Source organism: Cyclopterus lumpus, chromosome 6 (assembly GCF_009769545.1).
Source record: "Cyclopterus lumpus isolate fCycLum1 chromosome 6, fCycLum1.pri, whole genome shotgun sequence".
NCBI lineage: Eukaryota > Metazoa > Chordata > Actinopteri > Perciformes > Cyclopteridae > Cyclopterus > Cyclopterus lumpus.
This window is the reverse complement of record NC_046971.1, coordinates 6,634,020-6,649,019: the sequence shown is the minus strand read 5'-3', so window position 1 is coordinate 6,649,019 and position 15,000 is coordinate 6,634,020. Positions and strand designations below refer to the sequence as shown.

Here is a 15,000-nt window from a genome sequence, read left to right as displayed (position 1 = left end):
CCGGGAGCTTAATAGTGTGTCAGTTGTGTTCAAAGTGCTCCATGTGATGGAGTAGGTGGCTGTGAGCACGCTGTATGCCATGACGTAGGACTACAGTTTCTCTTAAAGCCAAACTGCCCTGCGATGGGCTCCGTAAACTCTATGAGAATGCTCTGAGTCGGATTTCTCTTCTTTTAAAATCACCTTTTTTTTTCCTCCCAAGAGTAATGAAGACGTTTATTGTGAGGTCAAACTGGCAGAGGCCTCTCTTTCTGTGACGCGGAACGCATGGCTCGTAAGCGTGTTGTGTTTTCACTCACGTCACAGGTTTTGTTATTAATATAACAGAGAGTGACACATGTTTTGTCCCAAAATAAAAGATACACGTTGGTGTCATAGGTGCACAACCAGTGTGTTGATGTGCAGCGGATCCAGCGACAGCATATTTCATGTGCTTGACACAAGGCCAAAAAGATGATTTCTCCCACCTGTTGCCAAGTAAATTAACAACAAAAACTACTTCACCTGTCAATCACATCTGCAGTTTGCATCCATCTATGCATTCGATCCTCGCTGTATGACCCCGACACGTGAAATCATATACTTCAGAGTTGCTGCATGGCGGTCTATCTGAGGGCAGATCTGTGACCGTGGGCGAGCTCGTCCCCAGTAGTGTACAACACGCTAAGCAAACAGAATCGCATCTGTGCACTTTGATGATTTCAAGGATTTAAAAGCTTAGCTCTGGAATTCTCTGTCTGGTGCTGTCTGACGGTTTGTGCCCGTGGTAGACTGCGACTCTGCGTATTAGCAGGTGAATGACGTGAGAAAAAGCCAAGAGGGGGGGTGGGGGAGGGGGGGGGGGGGGGGGGGGGGGGTCATTACCAGTTCTGTTTTGCCAGATCAATGTGCAGTCGTACGAGCTTTTAAAGTGGTGCACTGGAACACCCGAGATATAAAAGACTCAAATTGTATTTTATTGCCTTCTGGATTAACATAAACAAACCGGTTCCATTCAGCCGCAGCGGTCAATGTGCAAGACAGCGGATTTTCTCCAGTTGCACGTTACTTGTCTTAATGAGCGTGACCTTTTTTCTTTTTTCTCGGTTTGCACAGACTTCGTGTCATCGTTGCCATGAACAACCGCATCTACACGGCACGGGGTCGCCGAGGGTCAGAGGGGTTCAAGCTTGTTTAACATGCAGCCGGCTCTGAGTGTTGACTGCAGATGCTGAATGCAGCGGATGCATTTTTTTGGGTCGGGGGGGGGGGGGAGTAGGGTGAGCTGTTATGCATTTTGGAAGTGACAGCCTCCTGTTTTTTACAAAGCAAAAAAACGCTTATGCTAAACCATTTTTCTTTCTTTCTTTTTTTCTCCTTTTTTTAAATATACGTCTTGGTTTACTTTCGCTGAAGAAATCTTCGTTCAGTTCGGTTTCTACAAAAGACTTTTAGAGCAAAATCAACACAATAGCCCCCCCCCCCCCCCCCCCCCACACCCCCTTTACATACACTGGTGTGCGTTCCCCTGACTGCACCGAGAAGACACAGAGAATGTGTGCAGTCCTCGGTCTGGTAACAGATACTCGGCCTCGCCGCAGTCAGTCAGGATTCATTTGAAATTAGAGATATATGTCGTTCTGTCTTGGTGGAGACGCTCAAGCAACCAACGGGGGGAAGGGAGCGCGTGTCCAGAGAGGACGATGCAAATAATGATGGCGTCTGATTTTGCTCTTAGTCAGGGCTCTCCCACCAAGACCACTGGGAACTATACGATCCACAGGAAGCGCCGCCGTCTGTTCTCAGTGTCTCTCGCCCTCACTCGCTCTCCTGTTCTCACCCCTCTCTCTCTCTCTCTCTCTCTCTCTCTCTCTCTCTCTCTCTCTCTATCTCTCTCTCTCTCTCTCTCACGCTGACGTCGTCGCTTTTTCTGCTGACACACTCCGTGTTTGTGGCGGAGCCTCTGGAGGGTCGACGTCATGTACTTCAAAGCCGCCGCTTGCCTCCACGCTCGTTTGCACCCCCCCCCCCCCCCCCCCCCCCCTCGTATTTGCGGGCCATAAACAAGAGTCCTGGAGATAGTCAGCGCTTCGTTGAGAAGCCATCTTTAACACATGTTTTGGTATCCTCAACAGCGTGGTCAGATATATATATATATATATATATATATATATATATATATATATATATCTCCCCGAGGAGAAATGAGGAGGACAGGGTTGTCGTTTACGACGCAGCGCATTAATAGCCTCGCGAATTAAGCCCACTGTAGTGTTTAAAAGCTGACATATTTTTCCATGCAAAACCAATCGTAGGATGTGGCGAAAGTAAAAAAAAGAAAAGAAAAAAAAAAGCACTCTCTCGTGAAATGTATAGGCGGCACTTTACACCCCGAATAACTTTCAAATGCATAATCGCACAAATCATGAAGGATAGTATTCTATCGTGACATGCAGTGAACATTTGAAACCTTCGCATCGCCATAATAACGAGACCCCGAGCAAAGTGTACGTACTGTATTTGCGTGAGTCTGGCAACCGTTCACGCCGCTATGTTACCCAACAATTAACAGGAAAGAAAAACAAACTAATTTATTGCATCCAAACCAATGTGGAGTGGCGTTCCCAGTAGTCAAGTAGGCATCTTGCTCTCTCTTTCTCTCACTCTGGGCTGTTTGAGCGAGTTTCCCTTTGTTTTATGTTGGATTACATTTCCAGGTTTTTGATTGACCTCTAATCCTCTAAATAGCCGTACATACTTTCACGTGGTACAGCTTTCACTTCGCTACGCAACGTGCACCAATCAGCGGTGGAGTTGAACCATGTTTCTAGAGCGCCTCGCATATTGTAAATGAGACATTCTGACCCTCCTCTAGAAGTCCTAACTGAGTCTGTGTTTGTGTGTGTGTGTGTGTGTGTGTGTGTGTGTGTGTGTGTGTGGATGTCTGTGCGTGTACGAATGCGCGTGCTGTGTTTCCTCTCACTCCGGCAGGGCCCTGTCCTCGGTGGTGGCTCTGGGTGCCAACATCATCTGCAACAAGATTCCCGGGCTGGCACCTCGCCAGCGGGCCATCTGCCAGAGCCGCCCGGACGCCATCATCGTTGTGGGCGAAGGCGCCCAGATGGGCATCAATGAGTGCCAGTACCAGTTCCGATATGGACGCTGGAACTGCTCGGCGCTGGGAGAAAGGACGGTCTTCGGTCAGGAGCTGCGAGTAGGTCAGTCTGGGTTCTATCACAAATGGGGAAGAGCGTTTTGTGTACGTGTGCTCCCGCATGGCGGTCTTTGTGAGAACCTGTTGACGTTTTCGCTGTTGGAGTGACAGTAATCACTTGTTTAATTAGCCCGTTAGTTATAACTAGAATTCAATTAAGGTGTATATGTGCATTCAAAGGTTAGTTGTGGGTTCGTTCTTTGAATAAGAGTGGAATAGCACAAAATAAGATGAACTAGTTCAGATCGTTATATCATATTTTGACGCAAGGAAAGGCCACTGGTGTCGCATGACTAGGATTTGAATACGTCTTCAGTTTGAGCGAAACGGGCTCCGGCCTCCAGAGGACACGCTGGGAAAAAAAAACTGACAGCATATAAACACTTTATGAGAAATTGTTGAATGGAAGCACGTTATTTTGCAACTTTGAAGCTGCATAAGTGGTCATTTTAGTGGGAAATATCAAGGTTCACGAGGTCGACGCTTGGAATGCTGTGTAAGGGATCATCAGATCATTGCTCGAGAATAAGGGATATTATTCCCGTCAGATATTCTCCAAGTGTGCGTTGATCATAACGCCAATGCACTGGAAACACATGACAGACGTGGATTACAACTTAAATGCTGTGTGTGTGTGTGTGTGTGTGGAACTCAAAGCATAGATCAGAGACGTCTTAGAGCGGCATGGACGATAATAACGCCAGACAGTGATAACCAGTGACCTTCCTCCCCATGAGGGAACAGAAATAAACATTATGCATGTTTCAAGCCATCCTATTTCCTCACTTTTAAGAAACAGTACAAGAGGAGTATCAAAAAAAAATGCGGTGCCAGCCCCCCGACCCTCTGAGCCCCATGAAATATGGCTCTTCGCTAGCCAAACCCAAGCTGCACACATCACACAGTCCAAACTCAAGTCCAGTAACGCTCCGTCTCTCTGACTCCCTATTGTATAACCGTTCACGTTGGCACCGCTCAAGAGAACTTCTTATATTCCAGCCCATCTATAGTCGTCCTCCTTTCAATGGACGACGTTGTATTTCTCCAAGTGCTCTCTGGTTTCTATTGATCTGCAACGAGACCGTTGGTTAGCAGCGGCAGGCCGACCATCGCCGGCCATGCCAAAGTTATGGAAAAGCTACCGACAAGGCACTGGAGGGCCTAATGGGGAAAACGTATGGTTGAAAAATGATATTTTGCGAATAGGGAGACAACTCACGGTGTTATTGCAGAGAGAGGCGCTTGTTGACCCGAAATAGACGGACACATCTGTTGTCAATCGGGCTAAATTGGTTGCGTCCATGCCTGGCTGTGCACGTACTGTACACGCAGACAAACATTTACGTTTACGATGCTTTTTGTTCAAGAGACTTGGCTCTCCGCAAAAACCCTCTTCTGCGTCGCTTTTTCGGTTGTTTTTTTTACGGGGACTTTTATATATTTCCCCTTCATTTAGGAGATGCTTTGTTGCCATTACGTTGCGGTCGGGCTGTGCATTTAATCCAGTGGCTCTGTTAACAATCACTCCTCTAAAAGGAGTAGCGGAATTAGCTCCGGCTCTCTCTCTCTCTCTCTCTCTCTCTTCCAAAAAAACATTTCCTTCCCTTTGTTGTGAATGCGGCCGCTTTCTTTTTGTAACGGGGCTCATGTTGTTTTCTTCAACGCTCCACATCCCCCCCACCCCCCCCTTTCCTCCTCCTTTCGGTCTGTTCTTTTATGCCCTTTTCGAAGGACGTTGGAGACTTCAGAATGATATCAGGCACTCGTTCATCAGATGATGTTCTTTACATATTATACTGTGAAGCAAGTCCACTTCCTGTGACAAACATCAACTCTTAGTTATTGCTCTCTGATGGGGATTGTAAGCATTGTGATCTCATCTTTGTGCCTTTTGAGGCCATTCATCCCAACTTGTCATCAGCAAATGCGACAATCCGACATCCCGTAATGCCGTCATCCGAATTAACAAGCCCGCCTTCGCTCTTCTTGTTTGGTTTCCACAGTCCATCTACACAAACAAATGAGCACATGACCGCCCGGTCAGAGAGAGATGACTACCGGGCCTTAGGTGATTGTTCAATAACGACGGGGACGTTGTGGCCTCTTCCGGAAAAGTCATCCCAACGATGACGTCGTCTTTTAGACCAGCGTGGAACTGGATTTCGGTCGTTGGTTCCCGTGACAGATTTACAGAGATATTTATTGATTAGGGTTTTGGTTGAAATAAAGAAAAGAACCATGCAGCGTACAAAAGGCTTATTTTTTTTTATTTTTTTTATCTTCTACAAATCTGCCCCTAATATAAAGCAAAAAAAAAAAAAAGAAGAAGTTAAACTCCCAGAGATTGTTGTGAAAGGATTTGATGTGACCGCGGCTCCGTGTGTGTCGTTAGGGAGCCGATGTTCTCACTCACAGTTCCTCCTCTCGCCTTCAAGTGAATGGATTGACACAAAAAAAGGAGAAAGTGCCTTTTGACAGTGTCGGGCTCATTGTGCGGAACACACAGCAGCTCTTTGTCCGGCGGCTCGGTGAAAACCCGTCTGAACAGAGGCTCTGCTTTTGTGATCGTGGTTTTGTGAAGATAACACAAAAGAGCTTCAAGTGCTAAAAGTATCAATAACTGTAAAAAAAAAAAAAAAGAAAAAAAAAAAAAGTGAGTTCAAGTGCATGTGTTACATTTTAAGGATATTTCTGTCAATGGATGCGCTGGTGATTGACAGATCGATACAACACACACCCCATTCGCACACACAACGTATTGTTTGATACATGTGTTTTTGATAAACTGGTGAAAGGCAAGACAAAAGTTCAGAAAAGAACAATAAATTCACTCACTGACTGGAACATTCGCTGAAAAAAAAGAAGAGATTACGCAGTATCGGATCCACTTCTCTCACCACTGGCCATTCTGGAGACATGAAATATGACAAATTCAGTCCGAGGTATTTTAATGTTACCTGATAAGTGAGTTTGTTGTTTGATATTTGAGTTGAAACAAGATAGTTGTTTGTATCGGCACAAAAGGTCATCGTGATGTTGAGGGGGGGCTCAGAATGGATAATATGAGCAATATTTAAACAAATCACTACAGTGTAACCATATGGATCAGAAAACATGTAATTCTGCGTCCTTGAATGCGCTCATATTAACTGCATGTTTTTTGTGTTATTGTTGCAGCGGGGGGGGGGGGGGGGGGGGGGGGGGGGGGGTTTGGAGTCATTGAGTTTTGCCCCCCCCCCCTCCCCCCGGAGCCGAAATCCTGTGCGAATTAAAAGTAGAACAATGGTTAAATATTGCGATATACATATATCACACTGCAGCGATGCGCAGTATTTTGCATCCGCAGTTCTTTAAATGATGGCTGTATTAGCCTCAGTCATTCGCAGTATTACTACTTCACCATTAATTGATGCCTTTTCCTCTCAGTACGTAGTTATGTTGTTGGCACGGAGAGACCGTAATTGTATAAAGTTTAACTGTGCGGCTGTACTCCCTAAACTTGAGGTCGGTCCATTGCATCTTTTGAGGCCCGCTTGGGACGAAGCTCCCTCCCCGCTGCTGTAGGTGGAGATCTGACAGTGTGTTCAGTTTAGCATCGTCCCACTCGGTCGCCGTGGGAGACCACGGAAGCCGCAGCAGCTACTGCAGAACTCCACCACCCAAAAAAAAAGTTTTTTTTTCTTCTCTCTCTCAACACCTTACTGTCAAAATGTAAAGCGCGCGGCGGTTCTCCGGGTTTTTTCGATAGTTTCCAGCGTTTCCGTTGCTCACGGGGGCGAGAAGACGTAACCGTGTTTTTTCTGATCATGTCTGTCCGTGTTATGGAATTCTCTTCGCATTGGCATATGAAATCATGGAATACACCCCCATCCCCTTCAGCAAAAAAAAAATCCCACATCATCATAATCAAGTGCGGGGGAAAAGATATTCCCGTTCCGCTCCCATTTAAGTTTTTCATTCAAATCCCCCCCAAATTATGAACACTAAACCTTTCCCCCCCCAACCCCCGCTCTGTGATCCAGTCTTAGTTTTGGACTGGGTAGGGAGGAGATGTCGGCATTTCTTCAAGAACTGAAGATCAGCTCACCGCAACTCTAATGCATTCTCGCTGTGCTGCCTGCCGGCTCTTTGAGGCGGTCTCCTTTCGGTCCTGGAGCTTCTCCACGGTATTACATTTGCTTTCCGAGACAGCGCACATTAATAGTTGGGTTATTGAGCATTACAAGAGCCATGAGATATCTTCATTCGGCAGAGGTGATTCAGTTTCACGGGCGGGTCATTTTTTTGATGTTTATTTCACTCTCCGGGCTGCAAACAGAAGAAAGATGTATTCGTCTCAGTGGACGGCTTCCACCTCCTGAGGTTGGATGGATTGACGGAAAAATGAAAGCATCCCCGATTCCTGTTGCAGATCTACCCCGCTGTACGGCGTTGGCGTGAAGCTGGTACTTTCAGTCGGTAGAAAAAAACGTGGAATGAGTTATCCCCGTGCGAACAGAGACGGGTGTTGTTGAGTGGCGTGTCGCAGTCTATCGAGAAGTAATAATGAAATGAGAGACACATCCGTCAGCGAGGGGGTGGGGAAGGAGCTGGGGTGGGGGGAGGGGGGGCCTCCGGGGATAAGAATGGCAAACGTGGTCAATCCTCCAATCATAATCCTTGGCCTGGTTTTCTGGATGAATCATTCTATTTTACATATTTCTGTCAGAGACTGATCCCCGGGACTGTGATTTGTTGATGCCGTTTTTTAATACGCGTATTTGAGTGTGTTCACCCACGCGTGAAGTGCATCCAAAGCCCCATGTGGTTCCTGTTACACATCTCACGTAAGAAGTGGGACGTGGGTGATCTTTGCCCCGTATACCTCAACTTTTTACACATGAACTGTATTACGCTGCTTGGTGCTTTTACTTTTTTTTTCTTCTGTTTTCTGCATTTATTCTATTGCGCAAAATCCACTATTACTGGATATATTTGTGCTTTGACTTTGAAAAAAAACAAAAACAACTACCATCAGACATTCCTTCGGTTAACCACCTGTAATAGAGATTTAAAAGACCTGCTTATGAACACCTCGCAGCTCTGTTCAAATTGCAATGCACTTGATGTTTGGCGATTAGGTTCTTGAAAACGGACACCTTTCAACGGCTACACTCAGCATCAAAGGCCAACTCGGAAAACCTCTTGTCATAAAAAGGCCTGCTCTGGTTACCCTCTGTTTGACTTTCTCAGCCAGTTTGTCACCGGCGTGATTCATGCTTTTCATGCTTTTCATGCTTTTCATGCTCCTCATGCTGAAAGAGGTTTCTTGTTGTTCCCGGCAGTGAAATATAACAAAAGTTCAATCGTCCTGCCCCGTTGCACAAGAATACGTGCAGCACTTGAGCAGGTGAACCTTTCTGTTGCAGTGGAAATAGTGAATTTATTTGTATTTTCTTAAATCAGAATGTAACTGTTGTTTGAAGAACACCATGCAGACTGTGAAATAAAAAAGTATTTTCAGAAAAGACGCAAAGAAAAGTACGTTTTGCTCTGTGACCTACATCAGGCCTCTCTTCCCTTTTGCTTTCTCTTTAGTTTACTCTCTCTCTCTCTCTCTCTTACCTCACTGAGTTGTTGCCCTAAGCTGTGCACCATTACTAGAAATTTTGAGAACATGGAAACTGGATACGAAATCCCTCTGGGCGAGTAGTTACCAAAACAAATTCAAGAATGATAAAATGCGGAGGCTGAGGCTCACGGGAGGAGAATAGAGGGCGTGTCCATGTCTGCATTCTCCCATATATAAATATATATCTATATATATCATCTCCCAGCACCGTCACTCCCTCCCTCCTCCATCGATCCCCCCCCCCCCCACCCCCCCCCCCCCCCCCCCCCCTCCCCCTTGGACACTCAGAGTGTGATCCACCTGCCAGGACTCCAGGGCCCAAACCAGCGTCTAGTCAGATAAAAGGATGTTTAAGTCAGCAGGTTCACTGAAAACCACCCGTGTGGAAAGAACTCCCAGACAGGCACGTACTTGATCGGGAGCTGCAGATGCAGGACTCCCTTTTCGAGCAAGCGAAAGGTCACTGCCTACAAGACAGAACTCAGGGCTGAGTGTGTCCCTTTTTTCTTTGTATCCCCAGAGGAGGATAAGTGCAACGAGGATGTGGTTGCTAGAAGTTTTGGGGGGATTTTGGTGCAGAGTTTTGCGTTGCGTACCCTCTTTGAAAAAAAAGCTGAAGTTGATTGAATGCTTTTATTTATTTATTTATTTTTAATAATTTTTTTTTTGGATGCAATGTGTCAGAGAGATGCTCTGGGTTTGGCGTTTTGTGTCCGAAGCTTTTTCATGAACAGTTCTAATGTTATAACAGGAGACAATGGTCCCACGGCTTTCATAGGCAAAAATGAGTCACAATAATTTGATACATATAATCAAGTGAAATTATCAAAAATAAACATTACAGTGGCACTCATATTCCGATCCTCACATTTTATTCGCTCTTGAAGGCTTTAAATTAGCCATACGTTTTGCTTTTTCCCCAGCAGTTTCTCCTCTCGTACGCCGCACTACCAGCTCCCGGTTCGAGGACAACAAAATACTTGCAGATTATAAACGCTTTGGCGGAGCTCCTTCGCCTTCTCGGAATCAGTTGATGGTCATTTGTGGTGAAATCATATCCCGGCAGAATCACAGTCCAACCTAAGGCTAATAATGAACGGGACGAGGTAATCTACTCAAATGGCCGTGTGGTTCCCCCCACGTGCTTTGTTTTCCTCATTTTGACAAAGTAAAAAGAAATGCAAGTTGAAATATTAATTTCGACCAGCTGAACCTTTTTCCTTTTTTTTTTCCGACAAACTCCTTTTTTAAAATCACGATAAACAGTCGTAGAGTATAACTGTAGCTATCGACGCTGTCAACCCCATGTTTATTCAACATTTAGAGGAGAGAGAGTTCATAAATAAATATATATATATATATATATATATATATATATATATATATATATATATATATATATAATGTGTGTATATAGAGAGAGAGAGGCTTCACAGTTAAATGTTTCCTTGAAAAAACGCCGCCGTTACCCCGTTTGACATACGAGCTTAGTGACTTGGCTATGAGTGTTATACCCGGGACTCGTGTAATAAAGAAAGTCTAAAACTCATTCTTCAAAACTGTTTTTTTATTTATTTCAAGAGCACTTAATTGGGTACTTTGAAACTGGTGAACTCTCCTAAAGCACCATCAATCATCTCACTGCCGCCAAGGTTTATTTTTTTTCCCTTTGTGGGATTAGTTCCTTGTTGGTTGTACACCCTTCAGGCCCATTGTGGTTTATCGACTCAGATAATGTAATATTTCACCTTATTCTGTTATCCCGAAAAGAGAAGAAGAAGAAGAAGAAGAAGAAGAAAAAAAAAGAAAGAAGGTTGTCGCTATCGTAAAAAAAGGATGCTATATAATGCGAATGTAGTGCCGAGCTACTAGCAGAACTGCGGATTCACTCGCTGCCAAGTACTTGATGCTATGCGGATAACGGCGTGGAAATGATGCGTGCATTGTGTTATGGTGCAACGGTGGTGGATGAAAGGCCTATTTTTTAGCCCGTCATCATGTGGGTAGCCGTAATCGTCTCATGCCCTCCTCTGTGTGAGTCCAGAGAAAACAGAGCAGTCGTATACATGTGTGTGTGTGTGTGTAGGATGTTTTCCCCTAACTTTTATCAGATAAGGGAGTCAGATACGTGTTGCTGTTCTGCAGTGTGTGGGCTGTGGTCATCAGGGCTTGGTAAAGGTCATCTATTACTCCTTTTCTCCCAATTTCTTCGCCTCACATCCCCTGCCCACAACATGTCTCCGTATCTAAGGTGGGGCCTCTCGTCCTCCGCGGCCAATACGGCGCTATCATGGCCAGGGCCCTTGTTCATTCATCAGCTCTGCCTCTGTCTCAGACTGTGTGGGTGTGTCGAGAGCTGGGGTCCCTCTCTTCCTCTCTTTTCCCTTCACTCTCTCTGTCTCTCTCTCTCTCTCTCTCCTGCCCACCCACCGTCCGTCTAGCTGACGTGGCCTGGGGTCGTCCCGGGCCCTGGCCCTCGGGCTCCCGTGTGTGTGTGTGTGTGTGTGTGTGTGTGTGTGTGTGTGTGTTATCGGTGGGATCTGCGTCTGTCTGTGTCTGCCGGTGCCGCTAGACGCAGGAGGAAACAGGATGCGAGAGGATCAACTGTAATCTCACAGCGCGCTTTGTTCCACACAATCCCAGGCCGATCACTGTATTCTCTACACGCAGGGCCGCCACTGGACATTTACATGTGCCAACAATCACACCGCTACTGGCCCACTTAGGTGAGAGCTCAGAGGGTTAGTGTTTTTTTTTTTTTTTTTTCCGAGGCAGAGAGACACTGGTGGGAGGGAGAGGATGTTAAGAGACCTGGAGCTTTATTCGAGGGGTTTGATGACTATCAACGAATATGGAAACGTTGGGTCTGAAAGTTTTCTTTTGTCGCGAGAAAGGAAACATGTCATCAGCGGCATATTTGACTCGCTGATTATAGTGATGATGGTAATGATATCCTCGATAATATGACGTGGGATTGATTTTTATATCTCCGTAAATATGTTTCCATTGAAGATGAAACAAAGTCCAAAAGGGGGGTTGAAATTGAGGAAAAGCCTCAACTCTGTCCTCAACTGAACTCCATGATTACACAGGCCCGCGTTTCCAAAAAACTGAGCAGGTGAGGTCCTGATTTCGGTCTCATTATTAGGATGAAAGGGTAGGAAGGAGGATTTGTGCCTGTTTTAGCAAGTCTCGGTATTCAGTGAAAAAAAGCTTTATCTCCACCTCGGGGAGATCAGGGAAGAAGAAAAAAAATGGATGCTTTTCAGATGTTTTCTGCCAGCCCAATTTTCTATGCTTGGGAGGCAGCTTACTTAGATTCTCAGCATTTAATACCGGCAATGTTAAATACCCTCATAATTGTTTTAGCTTAACTGTTCAAAGCCCTCCTTATTATATGAATAAAAAAAACTCGGGACCCTACAGTAAGCGGCTGTGCCAAAGCGTGTCACTTCCCCCAGCTCCATGATGTGAGTACACTGAGACTGTGGAGCCTAGTTCTGGTAAAACAATATTATTTTATTGTACAGGAACACGGCTGTGCTAATTCCTCAAGCTGCAAACCTCACGGACCACAACTTTGTCTATAATTTGCTGGGAGCATATGTTCATAGCAACGGTACATAAAGCGGAACGGAAAACAGTAGTAGAGAGCGCATTAGTCAGTTCAGTGATTGGTATACAAAGCGAAGGGGTTTTCCTCCAACTTTCTTCCCCTTCCATGGGGCCCCAGGGAGACACAGTTCCAGCTCCGGTGAGGCATTTTGGTTAGAGATTGTTTTCAGTGTTTTGGGTGTTACAACGTACTCTCTGGAAAATTGCGCGTGCATGAAACTTTTTTACGGACAATTTGTGCAAACGCAATGCCCCCAAAAAACAAATCTCAGATTTCTATTTCATTCGATACCCTGTATACGTTTTTTTGGTTCAGCTTTTCATTTTATATTTTCTAAAAAAAAAAAGGAAAAAGAAAGCAGCGGGGAATAATAATAATAATAAAGTAGAAAAAAACATCAACGGGATTTAGTTTAAAGTCAGTGAACCGACATGCGGCTGCAGAATGGTCCCGTCCTGTTTGTAGGATGCTGTCATCAACGTCACCACACGTGCAGAGACCCCTGCCCACCAGCAGGTGACACTTTCGCCTTTGTTCACTTTAGTGCCATTTGTCCGTGACGGGATGTCCTTGTGCTTAATGGATATGAAGCTCCAAAAAACTCCTGTGTACCTTGTTGTGTTTTTTTGAGATGTCATTTTCTTACGCAACCCAGTCCTCCTCTGTCCACCCGAGGTGGGGGGTGGGGGGGGGGTGGGGGTGGGGGGGGGGGGGGGTGAGTGCATGTCCGGGATGAGGGGGCCTTTAAAAAGCTTTTCCCTTCACTGCTCCACCAACAGGCTCAGCTTGTGTGGAGAGAGGCCATTCAACTGCACTGCTGGGCTCTGCCGGTGTGTGTGTGTGTGTGTTTTCCTGTTTTCCAAGACCCCCACGGGTATTCCAGCCTAAACTACTTCTCTCCAGCCCTTCTTTCATCTGCTGAATGTCTTATTCTGTCCTCTTACAGTAATACATCCGGTCCTCCTCACCTTTTGTAATCGTCATGTCGTGGCCTATGAGCGCTGCGGCGCTCCTTCAGACCGCCTCGTGCAACCTTCAGAAACAAGTTGTGTGGCGAACACTAACAAAAGGGATTTGAATCTGGTTGTCATGAGCTTTCTCAATACCACGGATAGGCACAAATCAAACCTGGACACAGAGCGGTGAGCTCCACAGCGTTGTGTTCAAGTCCATTCAGTATATCTTTTCCCTTTCCTCTCTTGTCAGCGAGCCCGACCGTGGCCTTTTGAGCGGTGGAGAAAGCGAAGGCCCCGGTTGAGGTCAGCGGCAGTGTTACTACATTAGCTCGCCGATCCTCCACCGGCACCACTGCCTGTATGGTGTCGTCGGTCGTAAATCTCCTGTGCTGTGTCATGGGAAATGTGTCTCGCGGTGTGCCCGCCTCTGGCTCTAAACACAGATTACCGTTTTTAGCGGTCGAGCCACTACATCCAGAGATTTCTTTTTGTGTCCCAGTATTTTTTTTTCCGGCAGATGGTCAAAACGGCCAGTGCAGCGGGGGCCGCTGTCCAAAGTGGCGTGGTGAGTTAATGTGAAGGCCAAAGGGCCCTCTTGAGTCATTCGCTGACGCAGGGAAAAGAGCCGGATGCTTTGTGCTTATTTTACGAACGCTTATATACCTGTTGTGAGGGAAGCGAGGCTCATCTTCTTCCTCCCCGACTTTCTTGGAGAGTGTAGCAGACACTTGCCACTAAACTCCATTAGACATCTGGTTTAATATTCCCCCATTCTTCTCTCCTGGATGTTTCCAAGTTCATTGAGGTTTTTCTGGTCACTCCAATTTTCCACTGGCAGCTAGCGAGGCTATCCCAGGGTGGTTCCTCATGGAGGGCTGTCAGGACTCTGGGGCCAGCCTCCGAAGGGCTTTCAGTTGCTGTTATGGGTGCTTTTACTCCTCCGCTTTTCGTCAACCACATGACCGTTCAGCGAAAACCATGGGCCTTCCTTTCCTGAGGGCACAGGTTGTGACAATAATGTTGCACGCACAACATCCAACACAAGAGCATTGTTGTGCACCAAGTCCCGGACGTGGTTTATATTGGGATATTGGTTTTGGTTTGAGGTATTCAGAAACCTTTGGGTTTTGGATTTCTATCACCTTGGGGGCACCGACAGGCATTCTCTATTCATCATGTGTTTCCACTTCAATTCTGACTTGTAAATAAGTTTAACAGCAGTTCAAGCATTATTTATGTTTTGGATTTATATAATCGTCACACATAATATAATTGAAGAGGCAAAGAGGGAGATTGAAGGGTCCATACTAATGGGTATTTAAACCCAACGGACAACATATTTTTCAAAAGTCTGATTTCCGATGTCTTCTTTGGTTTTATTGCACAAAGAAAAAAAAAGAGGGTCTTGATAGCCACAGTCCCTTTGGCTTGTGTAATTGGCTTTCATTACGGCCAGGCAGAGCCTTGGCAGTGCCAGACCCACCAGGGGGTGTCAACCAGTACAAGCCCCATCATCATCATTTTCCCCATGAGCAGCGCAACTCAATGGGCCCAGAAATGGGCACGCATCTATGGCTCAGGGAACCACCCTTTCTCTGGAAACTGCCTTTATCCTGTTTTAAAC

General features: G+C 45.9%; 1 protein-coding gene across 1 annotated transcript in view; it reads left to right on the top strand.

The window, feature by feature from the left end:
- wnt7bb (wingless-type MMTV integration site family, member 7Bb) overlaps positions 1-15,000 on the top strand; it is a 28,670-nt gene that overhangs the window by 1,631 nt on the left and 12,039 nt on the right. The window contains exon 2 of the mRNA XM_034534551.1: positions 2,971-3,197. Coding sequence (XP_034390442.1) covers positions 2,971-3,197 — 227 coding nt within the window. The remainder of the gene's footprint in view (positions 1-2,970; positions 3,198-15,000) is intronic.